At 39.3% G+C, this 24606-nt stretch overlaps 1 protein-coding gene and 1 long non-coding RNA gene across 2 annotated transcripts in view; one reads left to right on the top strand and one right to left on the bottom strand.

Annotated features, from left to right (window-relative positions):
- Positions 1–10964, bottom strand: part of BAIAP2L1 (BAR/IMD domain containing adaptor protein 2 like 1) — a 56170-nt gene extending 45206 nt beyond the window's left edge. The window contains exon 1 of the mRNA XM_072419072.1: positions 10653–10964. Within this exon, the coding sequence (XP_072275173.1) occupies positions 10653–10703 (51 nt within the window). The 5' untranslated portion in view covers positions 10704–10964. The remainder of the gene's footprint in view (positions 1–10652) is intronic.
- Positions 10965–11882: 918 nt separating this feature from the next.
- Positions 11883–24606, top strand: part of LOC140334520 (uncharacterized) — a 40223-nt gene continuing 27499 nt past the window's right edge. The window contains exons 1-2 of the long non-coding RNA XR_011921574.1: positions 11883–12244; positions 24259–24445. This is a non-coding gene — a long non-coding RNA (uncharacterized lncRNA). The remainder of the gene's footprint in view (positions 12245–24258; positions 24446–24606) is intronic.

Raw genomic sequence — 24606 nt, 5'->3', positions numbered from 1 at the left:
TTTTGGTTTTAAAAATGAATTGCTAAAGATCTGTGTTATGCTCTATACAGTAAGCATCAATCCATATACATAATGATCCCTATTTAATGTACAGTGCTGCGTAATATGTTGGCGCTATATAAATCCTGTTTAATAATAATAATAATAATATGACGCTACTCCAAATCTCTGTTTATTGGCATTCATTAGGCATTGCATTGACAATTTGTTAAAGTGTACCTAAACTCAGAATTTTCACTATAAAAGGGTAGACAAACTTTAGAGTTCTTAGAGCTTGCGCAAGAGGATCCCTTTCATCAATAGGAAAAAATATTGCCAATCTCTCACTCATGCGCAGTGAGATCGGCAAGTTTTATCCTAATCTACGTCACCCGATCCCGCGCCTGCTAACACGGAAGAGAAGAGAAAACGGCGGTGCCTGGCACTCTCCCTGTGCGGGGCTGAAGACAGATACCGGGACGGCGCAGGGCCCGGTGGAAGAAACCTCCTGACTGACGGACTGATACGCGGGATTGAAGGTAAGTGTGATTTTATTGCTTTGGGTTTACTTCTGCTTTAAAAAGAAAGATTTAAGTTCCAGATCATTACTCTGGTTGAGCAATATAAATGCTTAAAACTACTTTAAAGCAACCCACAATAATGTGTGATAACAATGTGTGATAATAAGGGCAATTACAACTTAAAGCGGACTTAAACTCAAATTTTTACTTAACATAAAAGGGTAAAGCATCGCAATGATCAAGACTGAATGGGAGTGCAGACCCTCCTGGTATACCAAATATTTGTCATGCATTATATTTGTAATATACCTTGGCTGCTCCTTCTGCGCAATCTCAAAAAAAGAATTCCAGGATGGCACAAGACCCAATCAAGAAAAGCTCCAGCGCGATTGAGGGATCTGCGTAATTAACCCTTTTGGGTGTCCAAAAGTGTAATAAATATTCTATAGTTATGATAATAAGGCTGTGTTTTATATTTAAATTGACAAATAACCTCTTGGTATGTAAGAAGGCTTTATCAGCTCATAAATGTAGCGCTAGTAGCTTTTAGCATCCCCAGTAGTTTAGGTGCCAAATTTCTAAATGATTCAGATTTGGCCATTTCCACACAATCCCAAATTTGTTGCAGATTTCATTTAAACAGCCAACACTAAAAAATAAAGTTGATGCTGCTGTATGACTAGCAGATTTAGAAGACAGGCTCCAAGGGGCAATATGGGATGTGATTTTTAGCACACGTGATTGGCCTTTTGTTGGGTCTTCTTGCTTTTTTTTACTAAGATATATCACAAAGTTATGGAGAGACATTTCATTGACCACCACTGTAAAATCTTGGCTGCCATTCTATGAAGGATCATGTGTGGTACAAAACTTTGTACCACTGCAACTAATCTGGTAAAATAAAAAAAATGCTGTTACAGACTACAAGAGATGGAATTACCAGCTCATATCTGTACTCCTATAATTTCTGCCACTCCACTCTGTACACAAATATACATACGACTTACAGCAGAACGAGACACAGTGCATACTTTCCAACAATGTAGCCCTTGCAAGCTCCTTCATTGGCACTGGCATATTCGTCTGTTCTTTTTATAGGTTCAGCATCTTTGAATACCATTATTGGCTTTCCTGGAATGACAAAACTCCCTCACATGTGCACAGTACCTAACTTATGTCGAGAATCTAGGAGAACAGCTGGCAGGTAAAAAAGCAGCTCTTACTGCAGAATAGACATATACCATCTTGTCTACAGCAACAGCCCATCTGCCAGCAAGTTTTACCATTGGCAATATATCTCCACTTTAAAACAAGCCTGTACCCACCTGATACCAGGCATATGATAGGTTTACTACAAATAACATACATAGTAGCCTGTATTTACTTTCCCTGCACTCCTACGGTATGTTGCCAAACCAATTGTAAATGACTGTGCATGTTTAGACTTTCTGAAAGTGGAAACCTACACAGGGCTATGTACAATCCTCTCTGCTCCTATATGACAACATGTGTTCCCAGCTAGTGGCTGATCTGGAACCAAACACTAAACTGTGAGGGGAACGGTTATATAGTATGTGCCCCCATACCCAGTACAAGGCTTTTCTCAGGGTTCAGGAGATTTATCATACTGGCAGGGGAATGTATAGAAGGTAAGTACAGGCAGCTTTCTGTGTAGTACATGTGTGCTGTATGACTAAGTATGAGTGATTTACAAGGACATCTGTATTTGCTCTAGGTTTTATCAATATGGGGTATCAGCAACATCATGAAAATATACAATGCAGACAAAAGTCAACACATTTTTTCAGCAGCTTTTCTCTGACCTCAATAGTGACATAATGTAGAAACTATGGGGTAACAACGCCTAAGTATCAAGACAGTGTAGCAGCAACACAGTAGAACTTTATGCTTATTCCTTAACACCTTTCAAGGTGGAAATACACATGGCCACTCCCAGGCACATAGCAAACTGCTGATACACTACCAAAAGCAGCTAACCGCAGCACGGGTCTGCACTTTTGCATGCATTGCCCTTCTGTTTGTGGTAATGTTCTTCCTTTAGAGAAGGAAAAGCAACCCCACCGTGTCACTCCCAAGAACAGTGCCGCGACCATGAGCACACACTTGCAAAAAGTGATTTCAAACTTCTCCCATACAGTTGAATTACAGAGGTTGGGAACAAGGTCGAGCCTGCAGTACAATGCAGTGGTTTACTGCAAGTCTCGATGAACCCTAATCTTCCACTCAATTTATAATAATAATAAAAAAAGATTTTGCATAAAATAGAGATCAGAACCTAGGTTTTCATGTTGTATTGTTCCTGTCAAAGTTAGGGATGGAGATCTTTTGGAAACATTTCCACTTACTTTCTGACAAGTCTGGTATTTATACACTATTCTAACAAAATGTTTTTGGCTTTAAATATAAACTGCATGAGAGTTCTCAGGGCCTTTAGCCTGCTGCCACCACTTCCTTTCCACAGGATCATTGTTTTAATTTGTGTTAAAATACAAAAGTTGCTGCATAAGGGTTAAATATATATCAAAAACTGAACTTACTGACTTGCTGTTCATATAAAATAGTTGTAATATTCCTCAGACTGAAGGGCATATTTCACATAACTTTATTGTGGAAGAGGATCACTCCTATGCAATGTTTAGGACAAATCAAATAGAATACCAGAAGAATAAAAGTGCTGCTTAGAATGGCTTTTGGGACTTTTCATTTCTCTCCTTATACAAATTGTCAAATCTCTGTATAAATCTATGGGTATATTTGACACATGTGAGATCCAGATGGTTTAAGCTCAATTTTCTAAATAGCACTATAATCTGTATTTCTAATGCTGTCATACATTTTGTGACAAATCAAACTGCAGATAGATTTAAACACAAAGACAGGTGAACTTTTCTAGAATTTAAGGGGGGGGGGGGGGGGACTACACTTAGCTACAAGGCACACATAGAGCATAGAGGTACCTTTGCTGATGTGTTAAAGGAACAGTTATTATACAAAATTTGGCTTCCTTACTTTTTGAGTTGCTGGCAAAAAACAAACATGCATCATGGGAGTTTTTAGATTTACCTGGATGCAAATTTGTTCCAGGTTAATGAAATATGTTTCTATATATAAGGCACATCTAACCTCACAGCTTCCTTTATTTCCACATTTGTAAAAACAATTATTTACAACTTTTCGTCCACTCAAAGCTGGGACTCTGCGTACAGGCAGACTGGTCTCTGAATCACCCACAAGCTCCTTATATTCTTCCATTAGGAATAATGTCTCTAGTTCATGACTTCCAAAATCAAGTTAAATATCAATGTCCCTGCTTATGTTCATAATATAAAAATAAACAGAGTTTGAAAGGCTGTTTTGTAAAGGTTGTCAGGTAGAAACAAAAGGAGAGAACTGCTAGCAGATATTTGATTGAAAAGTAGATTATGTTGGGGTTTAAAGGGAAATATGTACTGTTTGAAATGTTGTCAGAACTAACAAAGGCAGACAAAGGTCTAATAAATTATACATACAAAGATGTACCACCTTCTAGAAGCAAAATACTTTAGTTTGTGCATTCATTGGGGCTTTTTCAAGAGTGAGGAATGTTTTATACCTGGCAATATACAGCCATAATATATTACATAAAACTGGACCGATCCCACACAAGCCAGGATGTCTAAACTATATTTCTCTTGGAAAAAGTAAATCCTCAAATGTAAAATGCTGTGAGTTATAAGTTCACATATCTTTATATTTTTGTGGTCTCCAACCATTCCAAATGCCATATACATGATTTTAAATTTACTTTTAAAGAAAGTAAGATTCTTGCTTAAATGGTGTTACTAGCAAATCTATCAGGGATCTAGATTTGTTGATGGGTTCTAATATAGACACTAAATATTTTTACCCACAGTAAACGTCTTCAAGGTTGACCTAAAGTAAATTCATAAAACTAGTCTATGTCCCAACCCTACTCTATGCATAGGCTAATCTGTGTTCTACCCCGAAATGTTTTTAAGCTGGGTGGAAGAAAATGTAGGCAAGTGGAAGCCCCTACATTGTGACCCTACAGTAACCACCCAAAAACAGACAGGTGGATAATAAAAAATACCAGTGGTGCGCCTGGCTAAAAGGGGCTGGGGAGAACACTGATCTTTCTTAGTAGCCAATCAACAGTACTTTCTACACACACTCGATATCTGTATAGATCTTCTACAATTTTTTATGTCACCTAAAAAGTGCCAGAATGCTGCATGCAGCCCCAATATATTCCCTACTACTCTATAACATGTGTAAATCATGTAAAGGCTACCTAGAAAGGCACTAACAGCATATAATTGGGGACTCATAACAATGACAGGCTATACCTGCAGCAGCAGAGATTAGATCTGACGATTCAGCAATTAGTGAACATGCCCTTGTCAGCACAAACACTGTTTTCTATCCCAGGTTATGAACACAAGGAGACTTTAGCCTGGGACACTCAGTAAGCAAATTACATTCCAACCAAAACCTAGATAAGCAGGTGTTCATAGAGACAACACAAACATACACAATCTTTTGTAAGTGTTTATAACCTAAAAAACATTGAACATGTTTCCTCCCCAATGGTTAATGGGCACTTTTGGGTGTCAAACCCTATCTTAATGTAGTGTAATGTAATGCATTACTGCATTATTAAGGTAGTATCTGTGGATCTACATCTGCAAGAAGGCTGAAGGATCAAGACAGCAGGAAATTCTGGGAATGACCCAAGATGTGAAATCCTGAACACAAGACAAGTAACAATGCTTGATGTATTGTTAACTGACAAGTTTCTGTCCTAGAAGGAGTATGCATACTCTGTAAAGTTAGACATACTGATCTACATACGTGTTTCAATGGCACAAACTTTTGGGGGAAGAGTGTAAACATAATATCCAGCCATTTGCAAAATGAAAAGAATGAATGGTAGACAATGTCCCACTCAGAAAAGGTTTCCCGTAACCACAGACTCTATGTTTACACTCTGTGGCCATGTAGCTACAAACGGCTGCCATCGGTACCAGTGCTCTCCCCGACCCCTTTTAGCTGGGTGCACCACCCGGCACTTTTCAGTGACCACCCGCCTGTTTTTGGGTGGTTACTGAAGAGTTGAGTCACAATACAGGGGCTGCCACCCACCTACCTATTTCTTCCCCTCTGGCTTAAAAAAAAATCTGGGATGAACACAGGGTATACTTGTATAATGTGTTTATTCATTTTACCTAATGAATATGGAGAAGTAAAATGTCTCCCGTTTAATGGAAACAGACATTTCATGGTACAAATGAGCTTCTGAGATGAAAAGGCCGTCTAGCGGGAATAACAAAAAACAAAAGATGCCAATACTAACATTTCCTCATTAACATATAAAAAAAAAAAAACAATCGGTAATATAATTTCTAATTAAGTCACAGAAAAAAGTGAACAGAACGAAGCATTTTCATATAAATTTGTATATCATACTGAATCACATCTATTTAGATTAATGACCCATTTACACCGTTGTGTTTTCCTAAAGCACACAACAGTGCGCTATTTATCGAGATGGTAGTCATTTTAAAAGCACCTCCTCTCATCTATAAAACACAGCTGTATTGCAGTATAATACAATAAAACAGGAAAAAAATGTTTTCCTACAAACTGACCAGGCCGAGGTGCTGCACATACATTACCCCAACATAAGAAGTTGTGAATGGGCCCTAGGCAAGATTACTTTAACCTTAGGTTCAAAGAAAGGCAAACATCAATAGTACATCCACATTCCTTTCTGCTATAAATTCTTTCACTTTCCAGGTACCCAGAGTTTTGATCATGTTGATGGATTTCAAGGAAACAATGTTGTCAAAGAGTAAAAAGCATTAAATGAATTGGACTGTTTGCTAAGGGTAAAACTATTTCCCTACTCCAGTTTTATAATACAGGGTCAGATATATCACAAGTTTACATTGGAACTTTTTATTGTGATACAGTATCCTATTTTAGTAGATGCAGAACTCTCATTATTTATGCTACCTTAGCCTACCAAAAGCTGGCAGTTTTTACATCTTGTTGGGAACCAGCAGCTTGTAGAATATTGCACATTGTGCCAATAATAGGGGATTGTCTGAATCCTGGTCAGCACAAGGAGATAAGAAATTGCCATTATGCTCTATGGCAGCCACATGTCCTCTGCTGCAGACTGGGTATGTAAACACTGCAAGGTCTTTGGCAGGCTGGGGCAGTGGCAAAAGAGAAATGTCTAAATGTAAGAGCTTTTTTTAAAAATACTAAATTACCATTTAAAGACAGCATGATTATCCTTTAAATCAGACCTCCAGGCTGCCCTCTAGCTCCCTGGTATTTATTACGTATGATCCTCAGGTCCTCGGTCTTGTCCTAATTACAGGAAGTGGGTTCAATTCAATTATGAGGACACTTCCTATTGGTTGTTAAATGGAGGAGTCTGCATCGGTCAACCTCCCCTGAATAAGCACTTATAATATATGCTGAGACAATGGCTAAAAGTTTATTATGAGGGAAATAAAGATAGATAAATGTAAAAATACCAGAGCAGCATATACACACGGCTCATACATAGAATCTCCCTAGATTACCTGCAGCAAGATGACTTTACACAGAGAAATGGCCTGAGGCACTACAGAAATACCTGGATAAAAAAAAGAACAAAAACCAGTCTGTGTACTGGGTGCATTTCAGAGTGTTATAGGCTGTTTTTTACATGTGTCCCATAAAAAATGTAGAGTGAAAGTAAAGTCCATTGCATGAAAAAGTAGCAACAATAATAGTCTGAAGAGCTAAAGGGGAATAACGCACATCAAGACAATGCTTATTCACTTGGCCCCACAAAAAAATGCAGAAATCATCAATGTGTTGTTGCCAGCTCACTGTCAGAGAGTAGATCCTGGACCAGGCTGTATCACATAACTACAGTGTAGTCGCAGGAACATCCAGGACCTGGTTGTACATTATGGCAGGTCCCAAAACAGCAAACTACCTGCTGCTACATACCTGCAAGAAAGGAAAAGCAGGAATTTCTAATTCCCCACACCAGGCACAGGAGTCCTCTACAAAACACAGTAATATTGTATTCATTATGTGTCACCATGTTATTACTAAATGACAGGTAAACCTACAATGAAATTTAATAACAACCAACTTTGATTTCACAAGGTCAGCCAACAAAGAAAATTAGTGATCTAATAAACCTCTAACCGCTTGCTCTTAAATACAAATGTATCCAACAATAAAAAGTTCACCGTCCCGCGTTACATCATTGCTCTCACTCATCACACATTACCTGCTCTGCGGCCAAGGTTTAAAGCACGGTATACACGGTAAGAATAGAGCTCAGATATCATATTTACACAACGTAGAAAATGTACTTTGCATTTACCATGGAAAAAGTGTGCAGCCTATTCAGATCAAACAAACACACTCCTTTCATTATAGATTACCCGGTTTATATACAGAGCAGCATTTCTCTATCAGGGTTCCTCCACAAGTTGCTAGGGGTTCCTTAAACAATGAGCAATCTGTGCCTCTCAGGTCAGCTTAAGTGACACCATCAATCTTTTTGGCTGTCTGTAAGGGAGACATTCTTCCCATTGATCACCACACTAATGTACCATGATTTGTAGATATATTAATTATAGAAGGGGTCCCCTGAAGATCTGAAAGCTATTTCAAGGGTCTCCCATGATAAAAAGGTCGAGAAACACTCAGTTGTCTCACCAGGAACAATGCATGAGATATAAATCTGATGCCATCCTGAATATCACATTGTTTCTATAAGATTTAAAGTAACTGAACACCAACACGATTGTATTTCTGGGCAGAGATTGCTCTGGAATTGCTAATCTCTGCACATGATCGCGAGTCCTTCTAAAGTCCACATTCGCATTATTTCTATGTAATCTTTTCCTGACAACTTTCAGGTTCACCAACCTCTACAGTAACCAATCATTGCAAATAACAAAAATATCATGCCAGCAGATGCCATCTACCGAGGTGCAAGGGGAAAAGATGATAAAACGTGCAGGAAAGAGACGGATTTATGAAAACTGAAGTAAAAACATTTGACGTCCTCTTAAACTAGGAAACAATTTAACTTATAGATGACAACATAAGAAATGTGTGACTTCCCCACTGGCTAATGGTAGGTGCCAAACACAACAATCTCCACTAAATTGTAACCACCATTCACATACACCAGGATCAAGAATATAGTGCTACTAGAAACAATGGGAACTCTTGCTGGTACTTTGTTTTACTCTGCTCATATTTGTTATTGCTGCAAGTGGTGGTAATTGTCTAACCATTGACAATAAAATCCAGCAATGAAATCCAGGCAAACAGCTTAATATGATGGCAAATGATTTTTATTCATATCTATCCAGTTTTGAAATTAACACAGCTCAGCCCACCTGGATAGAGAGACCTGCCACTGTTTTATAACACATACAGGTCTTGTCCCTCCCCCAGTCTGTGATTGGACCAGTGAAAGGAGAAGCAGCTGACTAATTCGCTCACCTCTGCCTCACCCTTCTGTCTCCTATCTGTCTGTTCCTCGTTAGCCTATGACATCAGCACAAGTGATTGGCTCCTTGTGCTACTTCCTCCCCATCCCAATCTGAGCTCTGATGTCTGTAGAAGGCTGATGTAAAAAAAATATATATAATGAATGATGTAGCCTAGTACACAATAGTAAAGTCAATGCCAATTTTGCAAACAACTGACTGGTCCTATTGATTTTCCAATTAGTAATCTTTGGTTGGAGGACCCAAAACAACGCACATCAGTGTTCTCCCCGGCCCCTTTTATTGGGTGGAACACCCGGCACTTTTCAGGAACCACCAGGCTGTTTACTGAAGAGTTGGGTCACAATACAGAGACTGGCACCCACCTACAATTTCTTCCCACCTGGCCTAAAAACAATTCTGGGTTGAACACTGCATACATGTACCACATTCTGTGTTATCAACTGGGCGATTGCTAGATCAGATTTCATCAAGCGTCTCCACACATCAGATCTGTTCACGTCCAATCAATCGTTATTTACAATCAGTTGGCCGTTGCCTTCAGTTCAGATACAATCAATTGATCCGATCAGTGATCAGACTGAAAGCAATATTTATCACTATCCACAGAACTGGATTCATCTGAGCTTTAGATCTGCTTGGCGTCCATTTCATTATTTATATTAGTAAAAGAGATTTCTCAGTACAATAACACCAACAATAAAACTGACAATTCCTATAATCAGCATCCACAATATCGACATTCACATCTTTTACTCCCCTGCTTGGTATTTGTTCCTGAGGAATACCCCTTTAACCTTTGGGGGTTAGGTGGAGGTGCTGCTCTGAATGTCGACTGAACGCTTACATACCGGAACGTCAATCCGCATCATACATGTGTATCTATGGAGGAACCAAACTTGTATAAGCCCCAAGGTTCACAATGCCAGATCTGATCCACATGTCAGTGGAGGCGTAGTGGGGCGGGCACGCCATGCCCTGACTTTTTCCTGGGACCCCCTATAGGATCTCCCTAGCCACTGATAGGCTTACCGTGCCCCCTCTTCTTTTTTATGACTACACCTCCACATGTCAGAGGTCCTCAGCTAACAATCAGGAGAGAAGTACAGCAGCTGCCATTGTTATATCTGAAGTCTCTGAGATCTAGGCTATATAGCAGGGGTTCCCAATCTTTATATTATGAGAGAACCCTTGGAAAGTTTTAGGGAAGCCTTTCTATAGTTCCCATATCCACAGCTCACAGTATATCGGTGTGGTGGCCAGTGGGAAGAATTCCTCTTACATTGGTGGCCAGTGGGAAGAATGTCACCCTTACAGATAAAAGTTCTCTAGGAAGCCCTAGCAATACACAGAACTATGCAGGTGATCAGGTGACCTCAGACTTTGCTGGCTGCATGCTGCTGTCAGCTCAGTAAGGATGAGAGCCCCAAGCGTGCAGGTGGGTGGGAATCGGAAGCTTTGTGCCCCCTCCCCTGCCCAGGCAGCTGTCTTTGTGATGTGGCACCAAGGTGATGTGTGGGGTCAGTAGGCACTACAAGTCCCAGCATGCCCCATGAGCTGGCATTGCCAGGACTGTGTACTCTCGCCATACCTTGTACGTGTTCTCTGTGATCCTGGCCACGGCCTCCGGGTCCCGGGACATGATGGCTGCTGCTCTATCCTCAACTCCAGGCTCTGTGTGTTAGCTGTGCCGGCTCCTCACCATGCCCGGCTACGGCCTCTCCCAGCTCCCACCGGCGGCGACTCACAAGTGTCAAAACTTGTGGGAGCGGCGGAGGCTGCGGGCGGAGAAGGGAAGGTGGGGCCGGTGAGGTCAGCAGCAGGTGCCAGGGAAGGGACGTACCTGGGTGGGAGGGGGAGGAGAGGCGGAGTGTGGAGGAAACGTACGGCCAGGTTACTGTGAGCGCTATACGGGAGTGTCCCCGCTCACCTACACAGCGCAATCACTGCCACAGTAGTCACCGACACAGAGCAACGGTCACGTGTCCACTCACCTCCACAGGGCAACGGTCACGTGTCCACTCACCTCCACAGGGCAACGGTCACGTGTCCACTCACCTCCACAGGCAGATGGTCACGTGTCCACTCACCTCTCAGAAAGCTGGTCAAGTGTCACCCATGGTTACCCCACAGAGGAATTGCACCCTGGCACTTATATACTTATAATAAAATTATAATATAATAAAAGCAATGCCACCTATATTGTGCTCTGTGACACCTAGCTGTGTTTCTATACTACATACATTGAAGCAGCTCTACTTTTCCTGATATTTATTACATGTTATGCCCTTATTCTATCATTATCCTACTGTGGCTTCAATGCTAAAACAAAACTGCAATGGTAAAGCAGTTCTGCCATATTTACAATAAAAAAAACCCTGCAAAGTGGACTCTGTACCTACCTGTTGGACAGGAGCTGGGCCATAATTGGGGCCCCGCTATTAGCGCTGTAAGTGACTTTATTGCCTGGAAATGGCCCCGTCCTGTCCTGTATTTGAAATCTTCACTTCAAAGTTATTACCCTGTCCTGTACTGAAGAAAGACCCATATTGTGTGGGGGGACGTGGAATGGGGGTGTAAAAGGGACAGCACAGGTTAGGCAGCTTGTGTAATAGCTGAAAGAGGTCTGGGGCTAAGGGAGGGGGTACCTGGGGCATTACCCGTCCTACTTCCAACCAGAGCCCCCCTGTTTCCCTGGTAACTGCCCACTATTACCTCAATTCTGCCCCTGAGTCTTGTGTGGCATCCCATGACAACCACATTTACCACATTCAGCAATAACCAGGACTTGCCCAATCCTTCAATATCCACTGACATTTAATATAACTTCTTATAATAATAGAATATAATAATAATGTTATGCCTGAGTGTCAGGACTGCAGAACACATTCCTCTCTCTTCAGATCCATGCCAGAAAAGATGGCGTGTTTTGTAGTTTATTGGGGGTTTATTGGAACTAAAGTTCTGCATTACAAAAACGTGAGCAGGAATGGTTTTTATTGCAATGTTCTTTCTACAATAAAACATCTTACCTGCCTGTTCACAATCTTCTTTTCTAATTACAGGTGCGCATGCTTCTAATAAATGAACTTACTTCATCCCAGGCTGGCTATTCAACATGGCAAAGGATCTGGAAGAGAAGTGAAGGAAGATGCCAGGGTGTCCACACCAGAGTAAGGACAGGTGAGTGAAAATAAAAAACGTGATCAGGCAGGCATGATTATTTTATTGCACAAGAGACATTGCCAGTCCCTGCTATGTTCCATGGTCTTGCGTATGATTGAGGGTTGGTTGGCAGAGATGAACCACCACGGTTCCTAATTCCAGATAAAACTTTGTAAGCAGTTCCAGCAACAGTTTTTTTCCTTTTGTTTAACACTGCAACAGCAAATAAGCAAGCTCTTGGTGGATATGGTGGTCAGAAGTTTATTTACATCTGTTCACCCAGCTGTTGGCATTTTTTTAGACATGTACAGAAGAAAAACCATTCACAGATTGCATTATATATGTATGTCACATGTAGAATATGTGGCTGCCATTGCAAACTTCTTTCTGAAAAAATAGTGACTGGCTGTTATGCTGTCATTCCCACTTCAGTACGGCGTGAATCAATAACCTGGAGCATGTATACTAATAAAAAAGTCAGATCTTCTAATTGTTCGAGTCAGTGGCTTAAATTATTAGAGTGGACCTATATTCAGCAAGCCTAGTAATACGAATGGTGCTCATGTCAAGGATGGCGGCACCTGCAGAATTGTCTTGTAGCTTTTCCAGAAAGTCTATTTTTTGCTGTGTAGATATAGCAAGACCTGGGATTCCCCAAGACCTCTTGGCTTCTCAGCACAATTATTAAAAGCTTTCCACACCTCACCTATACCATGTAATTATTCTATTAGAGTTGCATGAGGGTGAGAGAAATCACATTATGGGACAGCATGGTCACTCCCAGTTTTGCCTTGAGTTATCTGTTCTATAGACAGCTGCATTCAGTGATTCAGCTCTGGGGCCTCATGCAGAACTTGTACCTGTCTTCCTCACTCCTTCAGCAGCAATTCTGCACCATTGCGAACGCTCCTCTGACTACTGGTCTAGTGGCCCCAGTGCTAAGCTTTGACAAATTTTGATAAAATAAGAGTACCTCTTTAAATATGGAACCTCTTTCACATCAGAGTTCTCCCTTCACATCCTTCTCACCTTCACATAAGGAGCTCTTCTATACAACATAGCCCCACCTTCAGATCAGAAGCCTTCTTTTACATCAGAGCCCAAGCAGACCCTCAAACCTCTGTAAGTGTGAACCATCTGCAGCTTACTCACAGGTGTATATTTACCAGGAGCTTACTGGTATGAATAGAGCTGGCAGGGGAGATCTGCTACTACTTCCTAGGTATCAACTAAGACAGAGCCAGGTAATGAACCCAATAGTAGAAGATCTTTTCTTCTGGTTCTGTAACTAACTACAGTAGTGAGCAGCCACACAGTGGTCATATGAAGAGACCCTACAGATCCTCTATAGTAAGGGGCCATCCAGACCTCTACAACCCCAGTTCCTTCCCCACTTGCTGCATTTACTAAAACAAGTAGCTGGTAAAAGAGCAAAAGAAAGGGAAGATTGGTGTTGGCCTTTACTGCCTAAATTTTAGGTTCCAGGTAAAGAATGAAAGACGTTCCTACAGAGAACTTCTTGTACCTTAATTCCATCAGTTGATAGTACCACTCCATCGCCTTCATTTAAAGGTGAGGAAAAGAATCTAAAAGTTAACATACATAATGCAAAAGGTAATACAAATTTATATTACAAACATACATTAACGTACATTTTTTTTCCACCAAACCTCTGGCACAAATCTCTTACCAAACCCAAGCACTAAATAAACCCTTTAAAGTTTGTATATGCCTATATGGTGCAGATTGCCTTGGGGCCAAAACCATAAAGCCCCACCTCAACATCTATCAGTGCTAATAAAAGGCTCATCAATAGTCAGTAAAGAACTATTGCAGTCCACCTCTATTCACCATAAGTGGCTTTAAAAAAGGCAAATCTTTAAAACAATCTGGCTAAGAATAGAGTCTTAAAACGCTGAAGTCAGTAGCAATATAACATCAGCTTGGCTGGACCAATGACCCATTTCCCAGATGTCAGGAATACTGGGATATAAGTCTGCACAGAAAATGACATAATATCATTAAGGGAGAGGATAGGCGAAGCGATGAAGCAGATCACAAAAAGAATTGAAATTATTAGTGTGACATCGGCAGGGAAATTACTGCTCTCTTTGGACATTTAAAAAGAGAACAGCTAACAAAGGGATCTGTACAGTATATGACATAGAAATGACATGCAATAATAACTACACACATGTTTATTTTTATACATGTTTATTTCCTATTCCTTCAATCCAGCTTCATACATGTGCATATTTCTGTGTGTATCTAGAGTCATTTTTTGGAGGCGGGGAAGAGGGGTCAGTTTTTGATCCCATCTGTGCCAGCCTTAGGGTCCACTGTATTCAGGGGTAAAACTAGAAAATATACCAAATTTTTAGTTATCACTGTAACATGAAAATTTTCCAGTGGAGGCACATGATTCACGTGAAAATTTCTCAGCACCTCAGCTGAGATTCACGCTCTCTGGTTGTTGTTGAAAGTTGTCAATAGCACAGAGAATTGGCCCGATTTATCCAAGCTCTCCAAGACTGGAGAATATAGACTATCATGGGAGAACCTGGGAGATCCAGCAAACCTGTAATGGATCTGACCCAGTATCACTCAGATTCTCCCATGATAGTCTATCTTCTTAAGTCTTGAAGAGCTTTAATAAATCACATAAAATGTGTCCAAGAGAAGACGGTGCTGATTAGGAGGGCAATTCCTCTTGTATGTTAACATTTCCTCTCACTTTTGTGTCTTCAGAACAGGAAGTAAATGTAAATCTCCTTAGCAGGATATAAACAGAAAAAAAAAATGGGTTTAACCCCTTAGTACTCCAAAAAATGTAAACTTAAGCTGCACTTTACTGAGGCGTTAATGAGGCAGGTTCAAGCTCGCTACATATAAAAATGTACCAAACACTTTGAAATATATGGTCACATAATGTAGACAGCAACGTAGTACTGGAGTAGAGTGCCACAGGCCTGCTGTTATGGTAAAACACACTTTGGAATATTGTTTTGTAATATTCAATTACTATATTATATAATTGAATATTTAGTAAATATATTTTACATATAAGCTAATATTTCAAAAAATATTTATATTGTATTTTATTTAAAAGGTATATTGTCCCAGTTACAGATAAGACACCTTGTCACAATGTACATTTAATAAGAAAAATACACTAATAAGACACCCTCCATACAGTACAAAATATTTGGCACAGGAGTTTCTGTTTACCGTTACAGTTGAAGTTCACATGATAGTTGAACAAACACTTTGCAACACTTCAACTTTTGAACTTTTTGCATGAGTTCATTGAGAGAAGTTTATGAGCAAAAAATTTGGTATTTAATGAAGTGGTTCATTTTGTAGGTTCTGCATTACTAAAGGTGCGTACACACTTCCAATTTTTATCGTTCCAATCGAACGACGAACGATCGATTGGGCAAAAAATCCTTCGTAAAAAAGTAACCAACGACGCCGACGAACGAGGAAAATTGTTGGAAACGAACGACCGGACCGGCGGATCGGATTGGACGACGATCGTTGAACATCGTTCGTGTGTACGGTCGTTCGTTGATCGTCCATGGTCAGAGCATGCGTGATGAACGAACGTCCGTTCACTTTCCTGTCGTGCACATAGTTCCTCTATCGCTTAAACGATCGTATCTATTGTGTGTACAATATCTACGAACGATCGTGTCGTTACCTCTATGTGCAGGATCGGTGCTATACGATCGTTCGTATATATCGTGCAGGAACGTTCGTCGTTCGTTTTCCGACGATAATAATTGGAAGTGTGTACGTAGCTTTACACATCAACCTTTAGCACATTCACCATTGTTCTTTGTGCTTTATGTTGACGTATGTGAGGCAAAATCACTGTATTGTAGAACAGATGTAAACAACCTAAACAACCCACTTTTACTTTTCAACATATTCAAGAAATGGAAGTCAGCAGGGTTGGATTTAAAGCAAATCTGTACTTTGCTCATACTAGGCAACATAACAGATCCACCACACATAAGGCACCATATTCACCTGGTACCTAACCCCCCAGACCACTCATCCATTCCTGTGCAAGCATTATCTTCCTAAAAAACAAAGCTTACACAGGGCTAAACTTGCTCCCCTAACACCATGTGACAGCACTTGGGTCTGGCATCTAGCCTAAGGCATTTAGCATTGAAATGTGTTTAAGCAGGGTGGACAGCCATGCCAAATGTATAAGCAAGCAACCTATGGTGTACCCCTACTGCTTTGTATACTACAGGTCAGGTTTGTTTTAGGCTGTTAATCAATAGTTGAGAATAACTAAATGTGTAGGAATGATCTGATCTCCTAGGTTTCTCAACCTTTTTTTACACGCGTGAACCCCTTAAAATAACTTTCAGGTCTTCAAGACCCCTGACAATTACTATATCCACAGCTCATAGTACATTAGTTTGATGATCAGTATGACGATGGGTTATATTGCTGGCTAGTGGGAGAAATGTCACCCTTACAGATAACCAAAAAGATCATCAGTATCTATTAAACTGACCTGAGAGTCGCAAACTGTTCATTGCTTAAGCAACCTCTGGAGGTACCCTGGTTGAGAAACGATGTCTTGGACATTTAGCTAAGTAAAATAGTTGCATTCAGTAGCCTTTGGTGCTCAGTTTACTAGTCGCATGCATAGAGTAATACTGAAAACACCACATTCACCATCCTATTGGTGATAGTGATTGGTCGATCGTTTGCATTTTGTCCGAACACTGTTCTGTATATATATCGGTTGGTTGCTCATAGACATTAGATAGAACATTAATTAAAGCTATGGACAAACAATCTTTCATGATTGTTTTCAGTGAAAGTAGACTGAATTGTTAACTTTATTTAGCGCCAACATATTACACAGTGCTTTAAAAAGGGGCTCACAACCTAATGTCCCTTACCATAGTCATATGTCATTAACACAGGCCAATTTTTAAAGGGGAAGCCAATTACCCTGATTGCATGTTTTTGGAAGGTGGATAGTGGGCCTGATTTAATAAAGCTCACCAAGGCTGGAGTGAATACACTTTCATCAGTGAAGCTGGGTGATCCAGCCAACCTGGAATGGATTTCTTCAAAGACATTTGCTAGTTGTACACATGCTAGATTTTGTCCAAAAATGATCATACCCGTTTGTCACTAAGGACAGTTATCTAGTGTGTGTACATTACTCACTATCTATGGTTCGCAAATTGCCTTGTGCTCCCCACTCTGTATTTTTAAAGAACATACCCTGTGAAAATTCGTTATAAACATTTGCTCCAACTAAAACTTTCGACAAACAAAAACCTTTGTATAAATTATTCAGTACATTTCAAACATTTCAAGTATTTATGGATATATAGGTGGCTGACGTGTCTTGGTGATTATTGTCAGGAATGAAGGACAAGTATGTAAAGCTTGTCAATGAATAAATATGCAATTGGATAGACATTGTACTAACAACCTCCCTTTTCATAGTATTATCTTCATATCTGTGTTGTACAAGCTGTCTAAATATGACTATGCAGTCTAAAGGGCTCCAAAGTTATGCTAGACATACTCTATGCAATTTTCTCTCAATGGTTTTTTCAACCAATATTTATATGGATTATAATTAATCTGTGTAATTGACTACAAATGTTTGATGTATCACATAATATTTGTTTAGAATAAAGCCCTGTACAAGTGTCAAATAAATTTCAGATTATTGTCATTGGAAACGATCTTCGGTGTGCCAGTGACAGATGAACGGACAGCATTGTTCTGTTCTATACACTCATTAGATTTTCACCTGATACCAACACAACTGTTCACCTCAGGCAATAATCATCTCAGAATCATTAGACCCAATGCAAAACAAACAGAGAAAATCAATGTAAAGAGCAGTGACTCAAGCAATTTAATTAATAGGTATAAATCAATGATAATCGTTAGCATCAGAGCTATTGATCTCTGCTACAAAATCACCCTTCTGACATGCTTCTTAAAGATACATCAAAGCAACTTCTGTACTATGTATTGCATTTAACATTTTATTATTTTGCTGGATAGTGGACTTGGAATTACGTTAGATTCTGGGTAGATAGGCAGTTGTAAGTATTAGGATAGAAAAAAAGCCTTGGTATGCTTATATTATTTAAAATAAACCACTTAGATTCCCCATACTTTCTGTCTTACTACCTATCCCAATATTGCAGAGATTTTACATACATAATGCCTCAGGCATTCTCGCAAACATTTCCTCGAACTTCAGATGGTTTTGTGAAATTTCGGCGAACTGATTTCGCGAAACCATCTGAAGATTTAGGAAATTTTAACGGGCATTCACAGGGAATCCTCCTGTTTGTAAACCCAGCACTAGAGGTTAATTAAGAGGTTAATTAGAGGTTACTTAACCTCTAGTGCTGCAAATCGCACACTATAACTTTTAATTTGACGTCTATCGGCGTATTTACACCGGCCGCTCTCGCTTAAAATTCGGTAACCGAGAACGGTCGAATTCGCCGCTAGATGGAGTTTTAAAAACTTGCTCGCCCCTTCCCTACTAGAGAGCATATAATTTCATCTGTGAAGCTGAGTGATCCAGCAAACCTGGCATGGATCTGTTCCAAAATTCAAAAGATTTGCATAGCTAACATTGCAAATAGACTTTGAAGAAATCCATTCCAGGTTTGCTGGATCACCCATCTTCACTGATGAAAGTGTATCCTCTCCAGCTTTGGAGAGCCTAATTAAATCAGGCCCATTGATTCATATCCTAATGACTATATGTTTTTTTTGTATAAGGAATAGTGTTAAAAAAAAACTACTCTATTATATAGTCAGTCAAATCTTTATATTTGAAATTAAATGAACTGGCTTTATGAGAGTGTTATAGTACAATTGCTCAGTACTAAAATATTCATCACCTTATTTACAGTAAAGTAGCTGTCTTTTTAGCAATGCATCTGTATAAAAAATGCTAATTTACATGAATGACCAATGTTTTATAGACTATATTACATCCTGTTCTACTTTCTTTATAATCTCAGTCAGCTGAATCATTTCAGATAATTTTCCTCTGCAATACAGTTTTGTAGTTGTAGTTGTAGGTTAAAAAGACACATATGTCCATGAAATGCAAGCTGTCACAGACTCCAGTTTTGTTCCAACTCTGGTCAATGCTGTCTCACAAGGAAAAAAATAAATTTTAACTCCACAAAGGCAACTGGATTATTTTCCCAGATCATACTGGAATTTCAATATGGATACCATCAGTTGTCAGAAAAGCATGGTCTTAGTTAAACGCCAAACTTTGGAAAAGAGTCTGGAGGTTAGACCCTCTAGCAACTGTCTCTGACCCCACTTTGAATATGCAACCCTTTACGTTTCCCAGGGACCACTTTTACAAGTAGACATCCTCATTGTAAAGTAAGTGCTGTGCGGAAATCTTCCAATAAAGACAAACTTTCTGATGACAGCTGTCAAGTTTGGATCTCCCCTAACTTTGGAAGATTTCCTATGTTATGTATGTCTTGGTTAGGAGATACATTGATGGGTGGTAGATGGATGCACACATTGCAGCTATGGACACATGTAGAAGTATCAGATCCAACAGCTCTACAAAGGGTAGGAACTAGAGTCACCACCTGTGGGACTAATGTTCTTTTCCAGGCTGCTTGTGGATTACACTTTGGTTCACATTCCTGTTGTCATTGCTGTCTAATTAGGTAGAACAGTACTTGATTTACCACTTGAAGGACTTTTATGAAGTGGCAAAACCATTCTGTCATAGGGCCTGATTTATGAAAGCTCTCCAAGGCTGGAGAGGATACACATTCATCAGTGAGGTGGGGTGATCCATTAAACCTAAAATTGATCTGGTCCAGGATTGAAAACATTTGCTAACATATAGCAAACAATGGTTAGGAATTCCATTCCAGGTTTTCTGGATCACCCAGGTTCACTGATGAAAGTGTATCCTCTCCAGTCTTGGAGAGCTTTAATAGATCAGGCCCATATCCTGAATTTACACCCAGTGGTTAGTGAGTGGTCCCCCTGCCTCCTTAACCTAGCTATCCCAGGTAGCAAGCTCCTGCCCACCCCTGGCTGTTTACCCACTGAATGAATGAGAGAGTGAACTTGTGAGTTCAGGCATAAACTCCATATTACCCTAAACACATTTAAAAACATTAATAATCTTTCATCCACATTTTTCTCATTATAGTCAAATAGAAAATGTACAAATCAATGTATAATTCATAACATTATAATTTGTATATTTTTCTAGTTAAATCCGAAGTAAAAAAAAAAAAAGTTAATTATGGTAAAATTTGGAGTTTAATTAAGAAATATACTAATTATTGAAGTTATTTACAACAGTAGTTATAATGAGTTATATTTTATCCAACCCAGGGGAGTCATTGGATTTGGTAGCCCCTGTTTGAAACTAAGTGTTTCTATGGCTCTGATTAATTAAAGTTCTTCAAACCTGGAGAGAATACACTTTCATCAGTGAAGCTGGGTAATCCAGCAAACCTGGAATGGATTTGCTAAAAGTCATTCGCTATTTGATAGCAAATGTTTTCAGTCCTGGACCAAATCCATTACTTGCTTTGGTTTGCTGGATCGCCCAGCTTCGCTGATGAAAGTTTATTCTCTCCAGCCTTGGATAACTTTAATAAATCAGGCCCTATGTGTCAGTATTTTCAAGGTATTCTACTCCATCTTTGTGTTCCCCCAGGTATGTTCTAATAAATCTGTAAGGTCAATGCTATTACCAGGGCTCAGGTTTATAGCCTTTCATGCTGTTGTTGTGTGGAAAGATCCTACTGTGATGTAAAGTCATAATAAATAGGAATTCAGAAACAATGAGCTGTGTAAAAAATGCAGGAGGAACAATTCATATTTGATATGGCTCTGATCAGTTTATAGGTAAGATTAGAAATTATTAATAATATATAAGGATAATGAGAGTTGTGCTAAAATAACTTACCTTTGTACTATCTACTTCCAAGTCCTACTAATGATAACAGTCAACACTTTTATATGGGTAGTAGATGATATTTCTATAGGGGGATATTTTGCCTGATTCATATTATAAACTGTGAGCAGCACCAGGAGAAGAGCAGGGCAGCTCCCAACTGTGTTGGCATAAAATTTATGACTGGGTGTAGGTGTCAAATTCAGGCATGTTGGGCACACACATAAATATATAACGAAAAGACAAAAACAAGACACTGATACTAAAAAGACATTTAAACCAATTTTACAATAATAAAATAAATATATAAAAAAGTTATTTTTTTGTGTCATGATTCTATATGCTGCAAACTCACTGGCATTGTCTAGTCAAATAATTAGCAGATTTGTTTTGCTTTGTGTAGGATTGGATTCCCGGCAAGAACCTTCTGTATGGAGTTTGCATGTTCTCCTACATTTGGATGCAGTTTTGTGCATTTATTTGTCTTCCTAAAAGCATACTGGTTACATGACTTCTAGACAAACTGACTCAAAAGTTTATGAACCTAGGGTGAGGAACTTGGTTTAGAAAATAACCATTCTTTTGGGGAAGTACTGGTTCAGTGTTCCCTGTAAAGCATTATTGAATATGTTTGCACAATATAATGGGGTAAATTAATAAAATAGGTTTGCTATTGTTTTACTAACACTTTGTTAAGATCTAGTAGTTGCCAGGTTCAACTAGAAGGTCACAAACAAATATAGAAACTTTTATTATTTGAAGTTATCTTCAAACTTTTTGTGCTTGTCTCTGATTATTCTTTATGATATATTCCCATCATTCTTTGCACATCTGCTGAACTTTTCCATTGGTTAAAATGCTTTTTCCCTAAGCCCTTGACTGTTTTATGACATATTATATCATATGATGCCTTTTTTCAGTCCTCACACAAAGAATACATAGAGCTCATACATAAGCTAAAGTGAAGGTCTACCAAAGCCTTTTGTATAGTGTTAGAACTGGAGGGGTTACAACCTCTCTCAGGGTCTTATGGCTCTCTGTGTTCCAGCTTAGAGGTTTTCCTGCTCTGCTGTTGAAGTTGTCACCAGGGAGATCATTAGGGTAGGCAGTTGATGATTAAAAAAGGGACTTGCTAATATTCAGGGTTCAAATAGGTAAATATAGGATGTGGATGGGCACAAGACCCAAATACTAAATCAGGGAGTGGCTAATTTTCCATACAAAAGTAACCCAGAGCATGCAGGTCCAGGAGACCCTAACAGGGAAACTTGCCGAAACCTGAAAAGGTTTTTAAAATTACGTATCATTGCCATTTTGACTTCACAGACTAAAAATGTTGGTCTTCGAAGTTAAGGAGGAGTAGAGGACATTGGTGCCCAGGGATGGCTGTGAAGAAAAAATATATTTAGGTCAACAAATGTAAATCTAACTGCATGATTAGAGTATTATTTAATGCTAATGAAAACGTAGGGATACTCATCAGGGCTGAACCCAGAGGCAACTGTAACCAATGCTGCAGATATAAAGTATAGATCTGAAGGTGAAGGGTGCATTTGCTCTTTGATTTTGGGAGCTAAAGTTGTCTTGGAGTTGCTGCTCTGAGTTTACAACAAAGCTTCAGTCCAGATGAATGTAGGCAGTGTAGACTGTCAGTTCCTAAAAACCTGTACATATATTTCAGTGTGACCACAAAAATGTGGACATTTCCTAGCTTGAATTACATTCTTCAGTTAAGGGACACAAAAACTGGCTATTTATAGAATAATGACATAAAATGTTTGCCAAATCCATTACTCTGTGACTGGTTTTAGAAATTGTTCCATAAGAATCACTTGGTATATTCACCTGGTGTCAGACATTTCTTTTGATATTTGATGGGGTTTTCCACATCATCATTTTAGTTTGTTTACTGTTAATTTCCACCGGGTAGGCGGCTATTCCAGGCTCCCTCTGCAACCAGGAAGAATGAATCACCTTGTCTGCTGGCTGCTGTGTCCTTACAAGAACCAATCACTATATTCACCATAAGCTACATGTAAGGACTTCCTGAGACTTTTATATTACAAGCTGTGTCCTCACAAGTTCCAGGTGTTGCTGAAAGAAGCTTCATACAAACCTTCTTGCTATATTACTTTAAACAGAAAGGATCTTCCTGTAGAATTTATGTATGGTCCAGTCCAATATCAGATACATTCTTGAAAATTACCAAAAAAAAGAAGATATGCTTTTAGCTTCAACAGACTAGATTTAAATTATGTCTGCATAAATAGGGTCCTGGTGTGTTGAAATATGCAGCAAAAGTGTACAAATACAGCAGTACAAAAATAAATCCTTGAATTTCTGTCCGGTGACTTTGCTAGGCTGAGGTGATGTAATTAGTATTCTGCAGTTAGGAGGGAACATTCCATTAGTCTAGATATTTATATTTGTGTCAGACATTTGCAAATGCAGCCAAAGTGTGCAAATAGACCAGGATTTGCAGTGTAGTATAAATGGTATGAACTAAATTTTTTGGCATTTGGGATTATAACAAAATATGCAGAACATCTATATAAATATATTATGATGATGATGATGGTATTAGCAATATATCAGAATCTCCACTTTTGACTAAATGTATAAATATTTACATTATTGTACCTTCTAAGCTAAAAATCCAGTCTTACCTTTTTTTTTCCGCGTTTTAGAGAGTCCTCCCCTGTTAGGACAGAGTATAGCCCCGTTCCCTGCACACCTAACCTTACACATAAAAGCCTTCCTCATTTTGTGTCTGATGAACTGACAAGATCTTCAAGCCTTCTATTACTGATCTGAGCTGCCTATGGCCCTACCACATTAGTTTTTTTCTTTGTTTTCTTTCAATCGTCCAGTCTCAGCATCATATGGACATCACCAAGTGCAGCAATTCCCACTCCTCATATGCCTATGGTTGAGGGGTCATACCTGGGCAGTTATCTTTTTTGCTTTGATTAGTTTTACTTTGTTGGAGGTCATTTATGATTTTCAATTTTATTTTTAATAACATTTTATTTTAATAGTCAACATTTCTCTTGTTCTGCAGGTGCTGGACCTTGTCTTACCTAGTGTTAACCTCCGCATGATTAGGACCAGAAGCAGAAACAGCTTCCTAGCTACAAGGGTAAGTGACAGAGAACAGCTGAACTTTCCTATCTCCACCCACAGATCTGCCTCCTCCTCCTCCTAACAGGGCTTTATAAAATTACTGACCGGAAGATATTACATTACAGGTAATAAATGCTCATATTAATGCTGATTGCTAATGTGTTTTTGTGTTTAGAGGAACCCAGGGGTTCCTCCAAAAGTTGCTGGGGTTCCTTGAGCAATGAACAATTTGTGCCTCTCATCTAAGTTTAACTCACACCAATGATCTTTTTGGCTATCTGTAAGG

Source organism: Pyxicephalus adspersus, chromosome 7 (genome assembly GCF_032062135.1).
Source record: "Pyxicephalus adspersus chromosome 7, UCB_Pads_2.0, whole genome shotgun sequence".
Classification (NCBI taxonomy): domain Eukaryota; kingdom Metazoa; phylum Chordata; class Amphibia; order Anura; family Pyxicephalidae; genus Pyxicephalus; species Pyxicephalus adspersus.
Note: the sequence above shows the minus strand (reverse complement) of the source record. Positions and strands in the feature narration are given on the sequence as shown.